Source organism: Heterocephalus glaber, unplaced genomic scaffold (genome assembly GCF_053883595.1).
Source record: "Heterocephalus glaber isolate CG9 unplaced genomic scaffold, H.glaber_assembly_v1.0 deba00001662, whole genome shotgun sequence".
NCBI lineage: Eukaryota > Metazoa > Chordata > Mammalia > Rodentia > Bathyergidae > Heterocephalus > Heterocephalus glaber.
Genome location: NW_028258403.1, coordinates 11,034,150 through 11,053,410, shown reverse-complemented (window position 1 = coordinate 11,053,410; position 19,261 = coordinate 11,034,150). Strand labels below are relative to the sequence as shown.

Below are 19,261 nucleotides of genomic sequence, written 5' to 3'. Positions count from 1 at the left end.
CTTATCTATTTATTATGTCATATGCACTGTTTAATTTACTCCTGTTATAGTAACATCATTTTATAAGCATTTTACCATATTACTCCTCAGCCTTAACAGTGATAAAACTTGGTACTATCTGAGCTTTTGGGATTACCTACTCTCTGACCCCAATTTATCTGTCTCTGAGAAAGGCTGTTATTTCCATTTTTTGAACATTAAAAAAAAACAAGGCTTAAGAAAGTTCAGTGGTTTGTCTAAGATGAATGCACTGAATTTCTTAGGATAAAATTTTTGCAAGTATAAATAATTGGTATATTTATTATTTCATCATTAGTTTTTAAGGTTTTTTTCTCTTTTTGAAGGTTAGGGAAGATTTACAGCTGAAATATGCACAATTATAGTCTTATTAATCAGGAGTCTTGGAACTTTTACTATGTATACTACCAAGTGATAGAAATATATTCTAATATGCAAATCAGTTACATTTGCTAAAAATGTTAGCATTGTAGCAAATAAATCTTAATAATACATGAAATAGTTATTTGAATTTGGTCTGAATAAAAGAAGAGTTCTTTTAAAATTAATTTTATTGGTATATTTTAGATATACAACATAATGACATTCATCTTTGGAGATTTGTACCTTTACATAATATATCTTGATTCTTATTTTTCTCCATCCTCCTGCCCTCCCTCCAACCCCTCCACCCTTCTCCATTTACAATGACTTTTTTTCCATTTTTTCATTTTTTCACTTTTCCATTTTTTCATTTCATTCCATTCCCTTCTTTCTTTTCCCTGACCCCTCCTACTCCCCCTTCCCCTTTGCCCCTTTTCTTCCTATTTCACATTATCTATTATACCTTTTAGTCCTTATTTACACTTTCAGTTTATTACACTAGAGAGACTATTGGTATTTACACGTGTCTCCTATTTATTTCATTTAAGAGTATGGCCTCAATGTGCATCCATTTAGCTATAAATGTCTCTAACTTCTCATTCTTTATGGCTGAATAGTACTCCATTTTATTAAAAAAACCACATTTTCTTTATCCAGTCTCCAGTTGATGGGCAACTGGGCTGTTTCCAAGTTTTAGCTATTACAAACGGTGCCAATATAAACATGGGTGCACATATATCTCTGTGGTATGATTCTTTTAATTCTTTTGGGAAGATCCCCAGCAGGGGAATAGCTAGGTCAAATGGGACTTCCAGTCGTAGTTCTTTGAGGTATCTCCATACTGATTTCCACGGTGGTTGCACCAGTCTACACTCCCTCCAGCAGTGGAGGCCATACTTCCAGAACTGCTATATAGATTCAAGAGTTTTCTAATTTGTATGATCTTCATAATTTTTTGAACACACACTACTAGTGGAAACAAACTTGATAATATTTTCCAGTGTATTTGTGTTTTGTATAATTATATACTTGTTTATTAATAGAATTCACATATTATAAAATATATAACAATATACTTTTTATAAAGATATGGTTAAATTAATATTAATATAATCTCTAATACTCTCTCCCTATTTTCAGTGTTTTCCTCTTGCCCATTTCTGGGGTGGGTGTACCCCTACTTGTATAAACTACTAATAAAAATGGCAGAAAGACGTCTTGTATTTAGGCACTTTTAAAACCAGTATGTAAAGAGTTGTCTTGTGCTAAAGGTTACTCAGATCAATTCACAAATGCATATGGAATATCTGTTATATACAAAGCTTTTTGTACATGTAGTGAATTTGCTTTGCTCTCTGTTTGCGTTCTGAAAATTACACAGTATGACAAGGAATGCTGTTTTTCTGAATCAGTAACCTGTCCTAGAACCCAAGTTTTACTAAATATATGGCTAAACTTGCAAAAGCTTGTCCTTGAGGAAATGTTTACATTTATGGAAAAAGGAGCATTAACATCAAAACCACTTGTAAAGCAGGACTTGCCCAATTTGTTGCCCTTATCTGTCTTTTATTTAAATTATTGTTGGAAAAGTCAATATGGTGACAGTTTATCTCAGAAGCTGTGCTGATGTTTTATCATTTTTTAAAAAAGTGTAATTACGTAAAATCTAATCAGATGTCAAAGGAAAACTGGCAAATGATTTTATTTCAGGAAAACAACAACTTGTAAATGCATGTTTTAGTAACTTAAATTCACTTGCATATGTTTCTATTTTGACTTCTTTTGTACCTTGATTTGTTCCATAGCAACTATGAGATAGAAATATTGTAAAAGAGAAGGAGGAAAAGGAAGATACAGTATTTGGCGTGGAGATTTTAAATGACTTTTAGTCAGAACAGTCATCTCTTTTCCTTTGGACTCAAGTGATTATTTATGACAATTTGACATTTTTTTTATCATTCTAAGTGCATTAATAAATTTTTTTCTGCAATGTGTGTTTTTATTTTTTGGTTAGGTGAATACAAAGGAATTTCCTTTCCTGAAACAACATCACATTCAGTTTGTCAAGTTCAGAACGTGTAAACGTTTTCCTGAATGGCTTCTAAAATCTAATGGCTGAGCAGAGGTAATTACCTAGTTTAATTCCAGAGACATAAATAGGTAAGGAGAATAAGGTCATGGAAACTTCTATCAGTGAATCTTGCTGCTACTGCTCCTGTTTTAGGTCTGGAAGAAGCTAAAGATAACCATTTTCTACTTGTGCAGGATAGTCAAGAACCCCCTTTCTAAGGGGATTTTACATCATTAATGCACTTTTTGTCATTCTTATTTTAACTGCAGTAGTAGATGGTAACTTTGGGCTCCATGGTTTTTATTTCATGCTGAGTGTACGTGATTTCCAAGTGAGATGTAGACAGAAGCACTTTTGCCCGACAGTTCATACATATGAAGTAAGATAAGAGAACTTACCTTAGTGCTTATACTGTGAGTCTAGAACGGCTTATTCAAATGATAATGCTAAGAGCAGCTAACATTTATTTATTATTTATTCTTGACTAGGACCTTCTTTTCAAAGAGCTTTGTATACACTACCTCATTGCATTGTCAGGATATTGGATTTAGGATTCCCTCTTTATAAATGAAGAAACTGGGACATAGAGAGGGCAAGTCACTTTTTCAAGGTCAATGCTAAATGGTAGACTCAACGTAAGAACTCAGGCTTTGTGACTGCAGAGCCTGTGTCTACTGCTCTCTACTGCCTCTCATTTTGGCAATAAATTTTTGGCAGATGGTGATCACAGAAGTTGCTTAAAGTCACAACTTTTAAGTACTCTTTTTTTTCTAAAGTCAAATTGTGTAGTTTTTAATCCTAAAAAAATATATTATCACTTTTGTAGTTTAGGAGAAGGAAGTGTGAAAATATGAAATGTTATCTATTCTCATTTAATTTCCTACATTCCATGGAGAGCATCCCATACGCAAATCTAAATGTCATTACCAATTGTTGCTCACACTTACAAAAGGGAAAGCCTCTGCTCAGTTTTGAGCAGAGGCTTCCTGTGTAGGAGTATGACAGTCCTCAGTGAAGTTCTGGCACTAGTGTTTGGCAAGACATCCTGGGCAGATGAGTGATTCATATGGCAAGAGCACTGCTAATCAAAAAGGTGCATTAGTATGAATATTAGCACCTCTGAGTGTTTGTGAAATAGCAATAATGGAAAGCCTAGAATATTGACAAAACATTTTCAAAAAGTGACACTACATTTAATGGTTAAATATATTGACAGAAGAATGAATTTTCTTTTTTTGCAGAAGTCTGTGGAGATTCAATTACAAGTTGTATATGGTAGAGCTAATGTCTGTATTTTAGCGGAGTATTAAACAATACAAATGTGATCTTTGATTCCTTAACATCATTATTACACTGAGTCCTAGATATAATCTATATATACAATCGTATTTACAATAGGTTTGTATTATTACTATGTACATGCAGACATTTTAGGTATAATAGGAAAAGTTGGAAATTCAAACATATGTGACTTCAAAAATAATTCTTAACATTTCTTCAGGGGCTATTACCAGGCAAATGAGAGGAATTTTTACAAGGTATAGTTCTGTTGCAGTTTCCCTTCTCAGAATTGATATTATTACCACAGCTTACGAATGACAAACATTTGTGGACTATGGCAGCAATCTGTTGGATGTTTCAATCTATTTTGAGCTGAAATTGATTAGCACTTTATGAAAAGTGTACAGAAAATTGCCATGCTTATCAAGGCAAATCAAGCCATAATTCTGCCTTTTTTTTTGTACACCTGCAGCTATGAATATTTTTTGGTGGATACATTGAGATGTGCTCAAGAATATACATATTGGACTGCATATCATGCAGTTTATTCTGATCTTACTGACAGTTTGCAAACAAAAACTCAAAACAAGATGTAACTGTGTGCAGCTTCCGATCCCTAGGTTCTGATTTTGGCATCCATGAATGTGTTTGGAAAGGGGCTCCAAGTGAAGAGGTGTGCTTTTGCTCATCTTACTGTGAAATATAATCTTGGCGTTTGTTTGATGGATTTCATGAAATATGGAGGAAATCTGAACCAAGGGTTTCACTTGATTCCCTTCGTTTTTGCCCCACCTAGGTAATAATAAGAGAAGTGAAAATCAGCTGGAGCTCATGATTGTAACGTCGTAAGTTAACCATCCTCAAGGAGGATTATTAAGAATGAGGATATGAGGAAGTGAGCAATGATAGTGAACTTTAGTTTTTCAGAGGAAGAGCCCTCCCAGTGGCAGCCCTTTAAAGAAAAACTAACAGTGTAGGTCAAAATAAAAGAGGAAGACCACAGACTGCATGGATGTCGTTGCTATTTGATAAGATCATAAAAGCATAAAAATGATATTAGAAACAAGCTTGGTTTCTTGCTGTTTTCCTTGGGCAGAGTGGAGAATAAATGTCATTACTTTTTTTAAAGGAAAAAAAATGAAAATCACTGAATACTTGCATGTACTTTGGGGTAAGCTATTCACCTAAAACCCATTTTAATTCTAGCAAATGTTTTAAGTTGCTATGTAAAAGTAGCATATTGTGTGTGAATCTGCTACCTTATGCCTGGGTTTATGTAGAATAACATGAATCATCTTGCTAAATTTTATATTTGCTATGAGTGTATTCTGAATAAAATTCTATATTTTGCATGAAAACATGTTCCTAATAATAGTCATCTTAAAATAACTTTTTATATGTTTGCAATGAAAAATAATGCCAAAGAAGAAAATGTAAACCACTGATGAACTAGTACTGAGAGATAACACTTTTAACACTTTTCTTGACATGTTGGACTACATAATCTCTGCCTTTTAAAAAATTATAGATTTAATATGAGATTTGCTTTTTTCTAAAAAAAGAACATTGTTCCACGAACCTATTTCTATGTCATTTTTCTTCTGTAATTAGAAGAGGTATAATTTTATCTTATATCTTTATTTTCCAGTATTATGTGTAGTTTCTATGTAATTGGAGGCTTAGAACATTTACAGTATTTTGTAGTTCACAACAATCATCATCATCATCATCATCATCATCATCATCATCAAGTATCAACATTAAAAAATTATCTATTGAGGTGAAACACATAACATTCACAGTGTTGTGGAACCATTATCTTAACTTTAGTTCCAAGGTATTTCTATCACTCCAAAGCAAAGCTCTTTATTGAAAATTTCCCATTAGTGAACATTTCTTGTCCTGGCTGCATCCAATCTCGCTATCATTATTTCCTCTCCCCTCAAAATTAAGCTCTCAGATTGCTCTTTCGCAGGGCCCTGACTCATCTTGTGAATGCCTGTTCTGTACCCTTTATCAGTGGCATTCACTTCTCTACTTTTTCTCTATTATTCAAGCCCAAAGAGTTTCTTCCTAGTTTGTGAAAAACTTCTACTAACTAAACCTGATTGATCTCTCTTCTGAAAACTCTTAGCACACATGTCTCCACTGTTCATTTGGCCAGTGTTTCATCTTATCTTATATTGCCACTTCAGTAGCATGTGTTGCCCATAAATTATATTGTGAACAGTTTCAGTTTTACTAGAGTGGCATGTTATCTATTTTATGTCTCCTGATGTTTATCTTAGTATATGGCACAATCAAAATGCACAAAAATTTCTGTCAAAAATGGATTAAAGTTCAGATTTGTCTTAGAAACCTTAGCATAAATCTTAGTACACAGTAGAGTCTCAGCAAATATTTGCTGATTGATTTTAATGTATTTATATTATTATCTAATTCTCTCTCAAGGTCCCAGATTCTTCCTAACAACATTGTCGAAAGTACTGCATGTGCTCTTATTTATATGACCTAATTTATGAGATTCCTGTTCAGTTTTGGATACGGACATTTATTGAACGAGGCAGTGTTCTGTATATGTAAATAGTTCTCTCCCTTTAAATTAGACTTTAGTTTGTTCTCTGCCTTCATCTTTCTGTAGTTCATGCTTGTTTGTACACACCATATTCCAAATGTAAGAGTCTCAGATGTAGGATTGTGTTTCTGCTTTTGTTTGCATAATAGTTCTAGTGGCTGGTAACTTCAAGGCACATTCCACAGTGACTTTTGAGCCCTTTTAGCTATTATTTCTGTAAGCTATGAGCACATTTTACTAGAGATATAAATTATATGATTTTTCCTTAAGTGTATTTGCCTTACACTGTGTCCATATCGATTGGCCTCAGTAAGTAGAATGCATGTTTCCATAGGAACTGGAATAATAAATTGGTATTACTGTGTCTCAAGTTTCATTGTTCCAAGGAGACATTTGAAAAGCAAAAGAATGTGAATCTGTGTGCTAAATAATCTCAAATTTTACTTTTTAAAAAATATGTATTTTGGAAAATATGGACTTTATTCTAAGAAAGCCTCTCCAGTACTTCCGAGGAAAAATTACTAGAAATCATTTAATTGTTCAACACTCATTTCTTTATTATATGATTCTATGAAAGCTCGATGGAAAGCAGTGCAGTGAAGATGAGATTCAGAGCCTAACCTAGTATATCTCCATAGATGTCTTTACAGCATGAGGACCACTATTTATTTTTATTGTTCTTGTAATCAGTGAATAGGTTTCGCCTAATTTTATTGACACTACTTTTAAAAAAAATTCAGACTGATTTCAGAAAAGATATCTTTTGCATCAGAGAGGACTAAACTATGCAAAGTGGCATCCTTTGAGGAATTATCAGAGTGGCAACAAGGAATTTTGCTCAAGCAGTTCCTATAGTGATTGCAAACTGGCTCACTTCCCAGCCCTTAATGGTTTCAGCGTGGGTTTATTCTTGATTGACCATCAGTCTTCAGCATCTCTGAACACATACATTACACACACACACACACACACATCCGTGTACACACGCAAATAAAACACATGCACAAACACACTTGGCCAGACAGAAGATAAACAAACAAAAGACTCTTACTAAATTTGAGGAACAGCTTACACGGAGCAATTTAACCCTTTTTGAGTAAATAAGATCCATATTTTCTATTCTGCTTTGGCATATGGATAGCCTACACATTTTGATTTTTAACTTTTAGGAAGCATAGTTGGGTGTAGGATGTTTTTTAACAATTCAAATATTCAGATTCACTATAATCTAAAATATTGCTAGACTAATCATTTTAAAACTAATTAATGGCAGCCACTTTGAGGTTCAAGAGTTTTTGACTTGTCCATTAATTTCCTCTATTTTTGGGATGTTTGCTGTGTCAGAAACCTCCCTGCAGATGCTTCTGTGCCCATTCTATGCCCTGTGCCACTTACTTATATGCCACAGCCACGGCCATCTTTTAGCCACATGACCTTTCTTCCTACTGAAAGCCTTTCATGTTTCAAAGTCTTTGCCATAGCTCAAGAAATTGTGTATAAGGTGGCTCCTGCCACCCTATCCACCCTCACTTCATTCTAGTCTGTCCCTTGCCACCATATTCCAGCCATACTGGCTGCCTTTCTGTGCTCGACTGAGACCAGGATCTTTCTCACAAGAGGATTTGTACCAAAGGCATCTGCTGTCTCCTCTGCCTGGATCATCCTACTCACTGTTCTTCCCATAGTCAGCCCTCTCTCCTCCATCAAGTTATCTTAGATGTCAGTTCTCAGCCAGATTTCCTCCAACCCACTTTGTAAATAGGCCATCCTGGTAACTCTTCTGTTTTCCTTAGAGCACATTCACAATTTTATGTTCATATTTATTTACCTTCTTTGTTCAGGGCTGTCTCCTCCATTAGAGAGTAATTAGCAGGACGGCATTTATAAACATCTCAAGATTGAAGTTTCTGTCTAAAGAACATGTGTAGTGGAATGACGGTTTAGGAGAACCAAAAAGATAGAATATTGTGGCCAAATTGATGGAAAATTTTAAGTGGACAGTAATTTTTAGGAAAAATTTTGCAGGTGAAGCTGTGGGTTTAAGAGGCCAATATGAAGTACGGTGAAGGGAGGGCTGCTAGGGTTGAGGGTGTGCTGTGCTTTGGGTTTTATTAGCAACTTGGCACACAAGCCTCAGTTCATGCTCTCAAGTGGCCCAGTCTTGTCTACAAAACAAAGCAACCCTCAAAACCTACCCTAAAAATGAAGACAAAGCTCAAAACCCACCACAATATTTTTCTCATTCTTTCTAAATTTCTTCCCTAATGATGTGTTTTAGTGACCTCCTACCTCTGCCACATTCTTCTCACTGAATCACATTTGGGGTTATTCTCTGCTTTTTTCTGTCTTAATCCTGTTCATCCTATATACCTCTGATCCTAGAAGTCCGTGCCAGTCTCCGCCTTCCTCACTGTCCCCAGCTGTCACTGACCTATGTCATCTGTTTCTCTCCTGAACCTGTGCAGAGTTCGTGTGTCTGATGTTGTCTGTGCTTCACTGCTTTATCCTTTCTCTAATGGACAGCTAGATCTAGGCATCTAGAATGCATAATAATTTCTTGTGTCTTTGTGGTGTCATGCTCCTGTGAGGTGTGTTAGATAGGGAAGACACAGGAAGACACTTGCTGATGGAAAGTTGAGTGAGAAGATTTTTTTCATATGCAGCTGATAAATAGAACCAACCAAATAGTGTGCATGGAATGCTGTAAGGTTCTAATATACACCTAATTATGAAATTAAAATTTTGACTACTTTGTGTATAAAATGTGCTGCCTCTTATCTCAGTAAGAAACTGATGGAGAGAGATATGTTAGATTTTTAAAAGGCAAAATGAGGTCCCAGCTATTTTTTTGAACCCTGAAATATTGGCAATGTAGTTTCTAAATTCTATGTTTAGATTTTATATCACTTTATCTTGTCATGTGAATTGTCCGAATGATCATGTAACATGGTTGAGTAATAGTGCTTTTTATTCATTTTAATTTTGGGATATGCAAAGTTACAGATTTTTAAAAATTAAACTACAGTCTAAGTATTGAACATAAGGCTACTTCTTTATGGTAAAAGATAACTTTAAGCCAGGCATGAGGGTACATGCATATAATCTCAGTTACAGTGCTTGGGAGGCTGGGGCAGGAGGATCACAAGTTTAAGGACAGACTGGACAAGTTAGCAAGACTGTGCCTCAAACTTTTAAAGAACAGTAGCTCAGTGTTAGAGTGCTTGCCTAGTGTACATCTGGCTGTGTTGAGTCCCATTATTGCCATAATAAGATTGTTTAATACCTTATAAGTCTTAATTATCAATGATAATTTTCTGTCTCAGATGTTTAGAAGTTAATAGATATTTTTTCTTTTACTTTTCTTTTTTTTTTTTTGGTACCAGGGATCGAACTCAGGTCCTTGCGCTTGTGCAGCAGGCAGCGAAACCACTGAGCTAAATCCCTGGCCCTAGATATTTTTTCTTAATAAAACACAGGACTAGTAGAGATTGTGTGTAATAGGTAATCTGGAGATTAGCCAGGCAAGTGGAATTTGGGATTTCCTGCTGTTGCCAGAAAGCAGCACAGAGACATGGCAAATGGCAACATGATAACTAAAACATCCATAACCAGTTTGATTTCCTCAGTTGGAGCATTTTGAAAATGTATTCATTTGGCAGATGTTTACTCAGCGCCTATTCTGTTATGGTGGAGGCTAGAGATAATTACAAAGAGGATAACACAAGCACAGTCTTCCGCCCTTGTGGTGATGCTTACATTATGTTCATTATGCAATTGAGCATGCAATTCTTTGGTACTTAGCTCCCTTGCATCTTGCATGTTAGTGTCATATGCCCTTTAAGTTCTTCCTGGCTGATGGGTAATAGCATATATACGTAATATATAATATTTATAATATCATATATATTGCAGTTTTATGAATTTTTTAGTTAGATGTTTGCATGTGTATACAGAAAGTGCTTAAGGATATGAAGAAGATAGACTAATTTTTAAATTCATTACAGATGTAGCTATTTAAGGAAAAACTTATTTGGGCATGTAATTTCAAGATGAGACCTAGAAACAATCCAACAGCATTCTCCAGCAAACTAAATGAGAATTTACCAAGAAATCTAGTAGGGCTGTGCTGTTTGTTCTTTCCTAGTTCCTTTTTCCCCTGCCCTTTCTACCTCAGTCTCAGGCTCTTGGGATCTTTTTTTCTCAAACTCATCTTCATAATGATTATACACAAAATAGTACTACTCTGCCATAAAGAGGATAAACTTGATTCATTTGTAGGAAAGTGGATGCACGTTGAGACAATAATATTAAGTGAACTAAAATGCGTAAGCTTAAATACCCTTTGGTTTCTCTTATATGAGAAACTCAAGGTATAAATAATGTAAAGAGCACAATGAAAGAGACAATAGATGAAAAGGAGATAGGTCTTTTGCAACTGGGAAGGGGACCAAAAGGTTGGGGACAGGGTAAAAAAAAAAAGAATGTGATGAGAAGTATAGGTCACTGTGTTCGTAATGAGAGGAAGTACATGGAGGATGATTATGGCCATGTGTCTTTTACTATAATAATTTTTTAAAAAATGTAAATAATTGGGCCAGGGATTTAGCTCAGTGGTTCTGCTGCCTGCCTGGCTAAGCGCAAGATCCCGAGTTCGATCCCCGGTATGAAAAAAAAAAAAAAAAAAAAAAAAAAAGTAAATAGTCACTGTAGTTTTTGATCACAACTTATAGCCTGAAACTTGATTTTAAAAAAGGAGATTACCCCTCCCAAAGTGAAAAAAACCCCAAAAGCCAAATGATTCACTTTGATAACTTCTCTTTGACTTACCACCATATTCACATTTTCTTAGAGTAGTAGTGGATATTTTGAATGGCGATTCTGAGCCTTTTTAATACAAAAGTGACAACACTCGGAGGATAAAGTGTAGCCATGCTTCTCTTTCCTTTGTGCTCTGAGCTCTGAGAGTCTGTGAGAAAGGATGGGTATTCAGTACTTCAGTTCCGGTCCCTGGGCTGTGTAATGTGTTACTTTGAAATAGGATGTGCCTTCTTGTTAAGATCAGAGTTCATGTTTAAAAAGAGAAAACTGATTTAATTGGCAGAGAAGTTAAGATGCTATAATTCAGGAAACCATAAAATCCTAAGTGTAGGTTGGATGTTGGAGTAAAATTTAGAAATATTTTCTTTGAATTCATCAGTAGGGGTGTAAATATCTTCTGACCAAGTTACATTGGCACGAATAATAACTTGGTACTCGTTAGATTTACAAATGGTGAGTCATTGCTAAGTCTTGAGAAAAATGTCCCAATTAATGTTCCTTAGTTCTTTTACATAACTTATAAAACAAATATTTTCTTTCATATCTCAATACCATATATTAGTATTTAGAAAGAGACATTTTTACAGAAAAAATGTTTTCATACCATTTAACTTCATTTTTACTTCAAAATTATTTTAGCTATTTTTAAAGCCATACTATTTCTTAGAAGTGGCTAAAATTGCTGTTACTCTTGTGCAATTTTTGAGATCATGTCACTTTACTTTCCATTCTCTGAAAAACTATGCATTTACTGATTTTTATTGGAGAAAATTATGTATGTAAGGGCGTAGTTCTAAATTTCTACAGAGAGTATACAATAGCCACACATGAAAAACAGTAAGATTGTAAAATGTTCCAAGGAGGCTTGAACATTTCAGTGAAAACACGAGGAAGCAGTCACATTTTCTTTGCCTTATATTTTACTCGATACTCCATTATCTATTCATTTGTCTTTCTCTTTTTCTCTTCAGTTATTATAGGTTACTTTGTGACCACAGCAGACAGGAATACTCTCTGGACCCATCTAGTTTTCAATGGTAAGTGATAAAAGCCAAATAGGTTCTTGAAGTCTAAAGTCTTTTTTAAAAGGGAGGTAGTGTGAAAGATTTGGAGAAAAAGGGGAGAACACATTTAAAGTAAATTAAATATTTCAGAAAAATGAAAATGATTCAGTAGCATAAAGATAGGATTGAAAGAGGGAGGGCAAGAGCATAGCAAGACACTAAGGAATAGAAACCAGGGATTTTGTAAAAATTGAGACAGAGAAGAACTTATATCCTTAAACACTGTTTCCTCGAGGGAACTTTGTCCCTCCCCTTAGACTGGGTCAGCATGCTCCTCTACTTTCTTTTAGCAAGTATAGTTTATGTACTTATTATATACTTATATACTATTCTCGTAGCTGCCTTTGTGGCAGCCATTGTGGTAGCAAATGTAGTTATTTGGTGATAGTTTGCTTCCACCATTATACTTTTATTGATTGGTAGTCCCACTAAAAGTCCTGAAGGGTGAGGCTGTAGCTCTGTGGTAGATATTTACCTTGCATGCCTGAAGCCCTGAATTTTATCCCTATCCCTGCACAAAAATCCCCCCTACCAAATGATATATATAGGAACATGGCACATACATACATTAAAAATAGAACAAGATAGTAAAGTTAGAATAAGAGAGCATCAGAAGAATGAAAAAAAGGTTCACATTATCATGTGAGTTCAAAAAACCCAACCAAACAAAAGCCTGGCAATTTTTGTTATTTTTTCCAGATTAAGAACAGACAGTGGAACTAACAACTAAAATGACCTATTTTCAGTTACAAGAGGGCAGTATATTTTCTTTATATCAATGAAACATTAAATTAAAAACAGTTTTGAATTCCACTCTTCAAAATACTTACATATATGATAACTTATTTTTACCTTAGTCTCCTGTAAGACAATATGAGTAAAAATTTATACTTGCTTTATTAATTAAAGGACAAGAGTGATATTGAATATACCCTAAGGATACCTACAAATAATTTGGAATAAATAAGTTCTTCAATTTTTGATTTCTAATCCAGCTCTCTTCTGCCAATGTTAGCTCATGTATGTGTTTTTTCCCTCTTGAGAGATCATTGAAAACACACCCTTGAACTATGCTACAGCCATTCAGTAAGAAATTCTCAGTAAAGAGTAGCAACATAATCCAAACTAGTAAAATGTTACTATTTTTACTAAAGTCAAAACTGAGTTTGTTCTTTGAAGCTGCCGAAAGAAAATACTGGGTAAAGAGTTGAAGTGAGTTGTATGTAATATAAAAGCTTCCAGAGGTGATGGATTAAGATATTATTTGTAAGTCAGGGCATCTCTTCTTAGAGATTACCAACCTAAAGCCAACTCAGTTTGTGAGAAATGGCCCCAATCAAACTGAAAGCCCTCTTCTCTCCTCTCCATTTTCCTCAGTTATTACTCAGTAAAAGTTACACTCCAAATAGGAAGTGTGAGTTACAGTTTAGTGGACTATTGCCATTTGTAGTTTATTCTGGCTGAAAATGAGTTTAATTTGGCTTTAGTGTATTTTTAATAACAATATTAAAAATGAATAATGGAAGGGAGGATTTGTTTTATTAAGATTTGCAAGTTAGGCTGGTCTGTTGTTTTAGTAAATGTGCTATCATAACCTGCCTGATTACCGAATTGACACATAATTAGGTGTCATTCAGAGCTGAGAAAAACTGAAAAGTTGGTATAATGGAATGGCCATTGTTCCTAAAGTCAAATAACCTAAGTTTGAGAACAACTTCTTGGCAAATGACCTGAGCAATATTATTAAAATTATTTAAATCACTTACTTACCTGCAAAAAGAGAATAAAGATACCTACTTAGAAGAACAGGAGGTACTTTAGAACAGGAGATAGTTCAGAAATTTCAAATATTTAAGCACATATAAGGATGACTATTAATTGCAAAAAACATTTGTAATATGCATGAATGTTAGAATTATATCAGCAATCTAAATTTAATTTCTAGAGTTGTCGCTATAGTTGTAACTCTCTGTGTCAGTACTAGGCAACAACTTCTCAGGTGATATTTGAGCCAGATGAGCTCAGGTTTGAATTAATAAGGTGTCTTAAAGCATTGCTTCTTGGGTTAGGTGCAGCAAGTCTGGAGATTCTGGTTTGGCTTTCTGTTGTAAGTTTCCACTAGGAAGTTGCAGATTACTTACCTTGCTTTGTGTTAGGAACAATCCCTTCAGGTGCCCTTCTGAGTGCCACACTGCCAATATGATGTAGTTTGGATTTTATTTTTCCAGAAAAATGTAGCCACATGTTTTCCACTCACAATTTTGATCTTCCACATCTTTCGGGGAAACACAGTGGGTCATGCCTAAAAGGAAGGTGCTGTTTTATAAGTATTAAGAATTTTCAGGGATAGAACTCATAGCAGAAAGAAGTGTACTTGTTTTGGAGATTTACGTATGGTGTATTTATTCATACAAATGCTGAATAAAGTGTGTATTTTCTAAAATTATTATCTTACCCCTGCACTGTCTTGTTCTTAATTCTCTGAGAATGAAGATAAATCTGATTAATGCTGAATTACATAAATGTTCTAAACCTTCCACAAGTAACCTTTAATGTATTTGGTCCAATTAAAAATAAACTCTTACCCAAGATAGATAGATAAATAGATAGATAGAAAAATATTAATTGTGCTTTGTTTTAAAGAACTGTCTTAGACTATGTTATACTTAATTATCTCCAAATGAAGAATTACATTGTCTCTGAATGAAGAATTATGTCTCTATGCCTTGCATGTTTGCTACCAAGTTATATAACTTCATTAGTAATTAATTTGTCACAAATTTCCCCTTTTAATTTTTGAATTTTTTAAATGAGATCAGGGTTATAAGACAAAGATTTTATTTTACTCATTCGTGTTCATGAGGCTGCAGAGTGACTGAATATAAAGTAATCATTATTTTTAGGCTTTAAATTTTGTTCCCAAACAGCTGGCTATTGGTGTCCTGATTTATTTTAGAATTATCAAACTTTTTTTTTTTTATGGTGGTTCTGGGGATTGAACTGAGGGCCATCCCACAAGGATATATTCCCAATCCTTTTTTTATTTTTTATTTTGAGACAGGGTCTTGGTAAGTTGCTGAGTTGGCCAGGCTGGACTGTAATTTGGGACCCTCCTGCCTCAGCTTCCCAGAGTGCTGGGATTACAGGTGTGTGCCACAACACCTGGCTTGCAATGATCAAACATTTAATGTGTTATTCTTTCCTAGTAGGGAAATGACTTATCAATAAGTATAAGCAGTGAATCTGTTGTTTTGAGAAGATAGAAATTGACCTACCTTTGCCACTGATTAATAATCGCAGCCTTTTCATAATTAAGAGGATAATAATAACCCACTGTTGGAGGAGGTTATCAGTGTTCAAATGAAGGAGACATCTCTAAGATTCAAAGCAGAAAGTTACAAGGGAAGTGGTTTCCAGGCACTTATATGTGAAATAGGTGTTTCTTCTGCCATTTTTGTAAATCTCATTTTTTTTCTATAAAAAAGAGGAAGTGAGGATCTTATACTTTTGTCTATGTGATTTGGCTTTGGAAGTCTTTGAAAGAGAGAAGACAGAGTTTAGGGTATTAGGGAGAGGAACAGGGACATATGTATGTGGACTTTTCTGCTTTTCATGCAGATGGAAACTCTTTGAAGGCTTGCCATTTTTTGAAGGAAAAAAAATCCTGGGGAAGAAGTGAAGCCAAGGATAATAACTGATATCATGACGGGTGATCGCTAGGGTTTTAGAGGGATCAGCACTTTGTTTGAAAGAGAATGATCAGAAGTCCTGAGAACTGTCAGGTCTAAGTGGTGTGAAACAAGAAGCATAGATCTGAATGAGGGTGAGACCAGAGGACTGCTCTTCAAGGTTTATCGTCTAACTTCTAAGGTCTTAGGAAAGCATTTCCTATTCCACTTGGCCATTCACTCATTCTGCAGATATTTGCTGGGCAACTCCAGTTTGCCAGTCTGAGGACTACAGCAATGCAAAAACCAGTCTGTACCATCATGGAATTTATTTTCTAGAGACAAAGACAGAAGATGAATTATAACACCAGCTGGGACTATATGCTTAGAAAGAAGAGAAAGGTGAACACAGTTCAAGAAGAGAGACTAATCAAGCTGCTGCCTTATAAGGGACTGGTCAGGAAGGTGTCTCCTTCATTTATTTATTCACTTATGGATTTGTTCATTTATGAATTTAATGAAAGAATTAGCCATTTCAACAAGACTGATGTGGTTTCTGTTTTAGAGAGTCACGTAAGTGATTTGTATAAACTTAACATTCATTTCTCTGGGAAGCATAGTAAACAACTGAAGTTGAGATTCCTGGCTAGCTCACAAAAATCTCCTTTAACTCATGTTACAATTTGACTTTGAAAAAAAAAATTGACTCTGGTGCTAAAGATAGGTGACTGTGTTCTGGTTTTGGGGAGAAGAAGAAACCAAGATGCACAAGTGAAAGGAGGAAATAACTCTTAACTCGACTCCTGGCGGCCATATTCTGGGCAGATTTTAAAATAAACTCATTTTTGTTTCCATTCTTCTACCAGAATTTCAGCAGCCTGGACTTCCCTTGCTTGTCACTGCCTGTTCCATTCCCCCTCCCACAGCCTATTCTGCCCTAAGCAAGTGCTCTGTGACATTCCATCTTTTCTCTGTATCTTGGGTACTCCTGTTAATCATCCAAGGGGAGCATTGTGATTGAACTTTCTCTTAAGTGGGTGTATGATATATAATGTCAGCACAGCCCTAAACTTAACAAAGGCTTTTGAGATTGTTTTTTAAAAAGGATGCTTGAATCACAAATTGCTAGGGTTTGAAGCCACCTCTCAAAACTAAGTGAAAAGAGCTCAGAGGAGCTGCTGTAGGCAGGTGGGAGGGCCGACACTTCCTTTCAGTGTGCTGCTCACATGAGGCATGCAGACTTGCTTTTCACTCTTTTCTCTTCTTTTTATGAAAACAAAAATCCACACCAGCATTGTTTTCTCTCAGACCCCAGGCCAGTAAACGAAGAGAGACAGAACAGGAGCAGAAGATGTTTTTATTTTCTGCCTTTTATAATGTGGGTGTTTCTAAGTGAGGGGTCCTGGGGTTGGGGTTGGCCTGCCACCACATATAGGTGTGGGGCCAGGAAGAATGACAGGGGAAATGCTTACATCGATGATTGTTTTCTCCCATATAAGGTTGTAAAAATTTCATGTACGCTCATGCAATCATTCAGCCCGTGCCACCGTCCTCCAGGTGCACAGTGGCACCACTCACAGATGAAGAATGCAGCTGCTCAGAGGTTGAGGCATCTGCCTGAGGTTACACAGCTAGTAAGCAAAGTTGGGATTGAGACTCCGCTTTGCTCGATCCTGAAGTTGTTTCTGTTGCCTGGCATTATTCCAGAAATGAGTTGGTGTGATCAGAGGGACTAGTTCCTTGTTCGTCCTGAGCTGTGTTAACTCAGGATCACCAAGTGGCTCCTGTTGTTCTGTATGCTGAGGGCACAGAGTAGAAAGACTGGTAGCAAGAGTTCTGCTTGAATGATTTTTCCCTGACAGCTCACTCGGCTGAGAGATGTGCTTGGCAGTCTTTTTGTATCTCACAGACTTGGACGTCAGCAGGCCTTTCTCAGGGGTCTGTGCTTGTGTTCTGGCCTGGTCCTGTTAGTAACAGGGCACCTTCTCTGTCCTGCATATTTAAAGTAGCAACCTGAGCAGTGAATTAGTACATTGAGCTGACAATCCTGTTGGTCCTCCTCAAGATCTGTATTAACAGGACTTACTACTTCTGATTTTAAAGAAGGTTTTATGTGTCATTCACACCCTTAGGCTGTTTGTATTTCTTTCTCCATGGGTCACTTTCACTGATTGTTTACTTTGATCCCTTATAAAAACACTGAATGAAAAATCTGTGGTTTTAATGTTTTTGTTCTTCTTAAGGCCTCTAACAGATCTCTGATTGTGGTTGTATAACCAGTTTTTCAGGTATTTCAACAATTGGCTGCATTGATTTTTTAAGGGAGTTGGGAAATGAGTAGAGCTGTGCAGGTTGCTATACTGAAATGCAGAATGATGTGCTTGTCTCAAGTGAAAAACTCTTTGTAGACATAGCAGCAGGATTTGCCTTTGACTGGTAGTTAGGCTGAGAGCTACTTTTTTGGTTTTCCAGTATTTCCTCATTGGTCACTTTCAACTTCCTTTATTCCCTGTGTGATGTGAGGTATTAGATGAACTACCCTTTATATTATGCCATCCTTATGCACGTTTATAGTGAAAGTGAAAGAGGAAGGAATAGAATGGTTCCATTCCAATAGATTTACATAAAGCATGTGAAATGTCCTATACTATCAAAGGTGATTCTTTTACAAGTGTACTTTGTCATCACTGGTGAAGGCCAGAGCTATAGTAAGAGCAGCTCAGGTGCAGGAATCTAGCCAACTTAAGCCTAATTCCATCTTTGCTTCTGTGTAGAAATTAAACTGATAAATTCCTTTATTTTGTGGGCCTTAGTTTCCTAGTTTAAAATTAGTACTATTGTTAAGATGGTCTTTAAGTCTGTTGTTCAGTGCACACATTCTGTAGTCCAAGGCTGAAATAAAATAGAATGCAGAAGAGCACATTCTAGGACTGAATAAGAGTATTGCTCTAGTCATTTTGTCAGGTTTTGATATATTTTGATAATCTATTATTACATACATAAATGATTATAATTGTCATATCTCCTTGTTGCTTTGAACCTTTGTTGCTAGATAATATCCTTCTTTGTGTCTTGTAAAATTTTTGAGTTAAAGTCTATGTTGTCTTTGCTTTCTTTTGGTTACTATTTGCATGGACTCTTTTTTCCCATCCTTTTAATCTTCTTGTGTCTTTGAATATAAAGTGAGTCTCCTGTAGACAGCATATAGTTGCCTATCCATTCTGCCAGTTTCTGTACTTTTGATTGGAGAGTTTAATGTATTTATATTAAAAAATACTCATAATACTAGATTTCTTTCCTGGGACAAAATACCTGGCATATACAAGTTAAAGAAGGAAAGGTCTATTTTATGTCACAGTTTCAGAGGTTTCAGTCCATGGTCTGCTGGAACGTCAGAAGGGTA

At 35.6% G+C, this 19,261-nt stretch overlaps 1 protein-coding gene across 11 annotated transcripts in view; it reads left to right on the top strand.

The window, feature by feature from the left end:
- Positions 1 to 19,261, top strand: part of Prkd1 (protein kinase D1) — a 314,640-nt gene that overhangs the window by 53,486 nt on the left and 241,893 nt on the right. For 4 of the 11 annotated variants that reach the window (XM_087197068.1, XM_013065311.3, XM_021243835.2 and 1 more), the window contains exon 2: positions 12,098 to 12,163. The exons of 4 other annotated variants lie outside the window; for them this stretch is intronic. In XM_087197068.1, coding sequence (XP_087053194.1) covers positions 12,161 to 12,163 — 3 coding nt within the window. In that variant the 5' untranslated portion in view covers positions 12,098 to 12,160. Of the gene's footprint in view, positions 1 to 1,531; positions 4,905 to 12,097; positions 12,164 to 19,261 lie in introns of those variants that run through there. 3 more of the 11 variants (XM_087197066.1, XM_087197062.1, XM_087197063.1) reach the window with 3 other exon arrangements.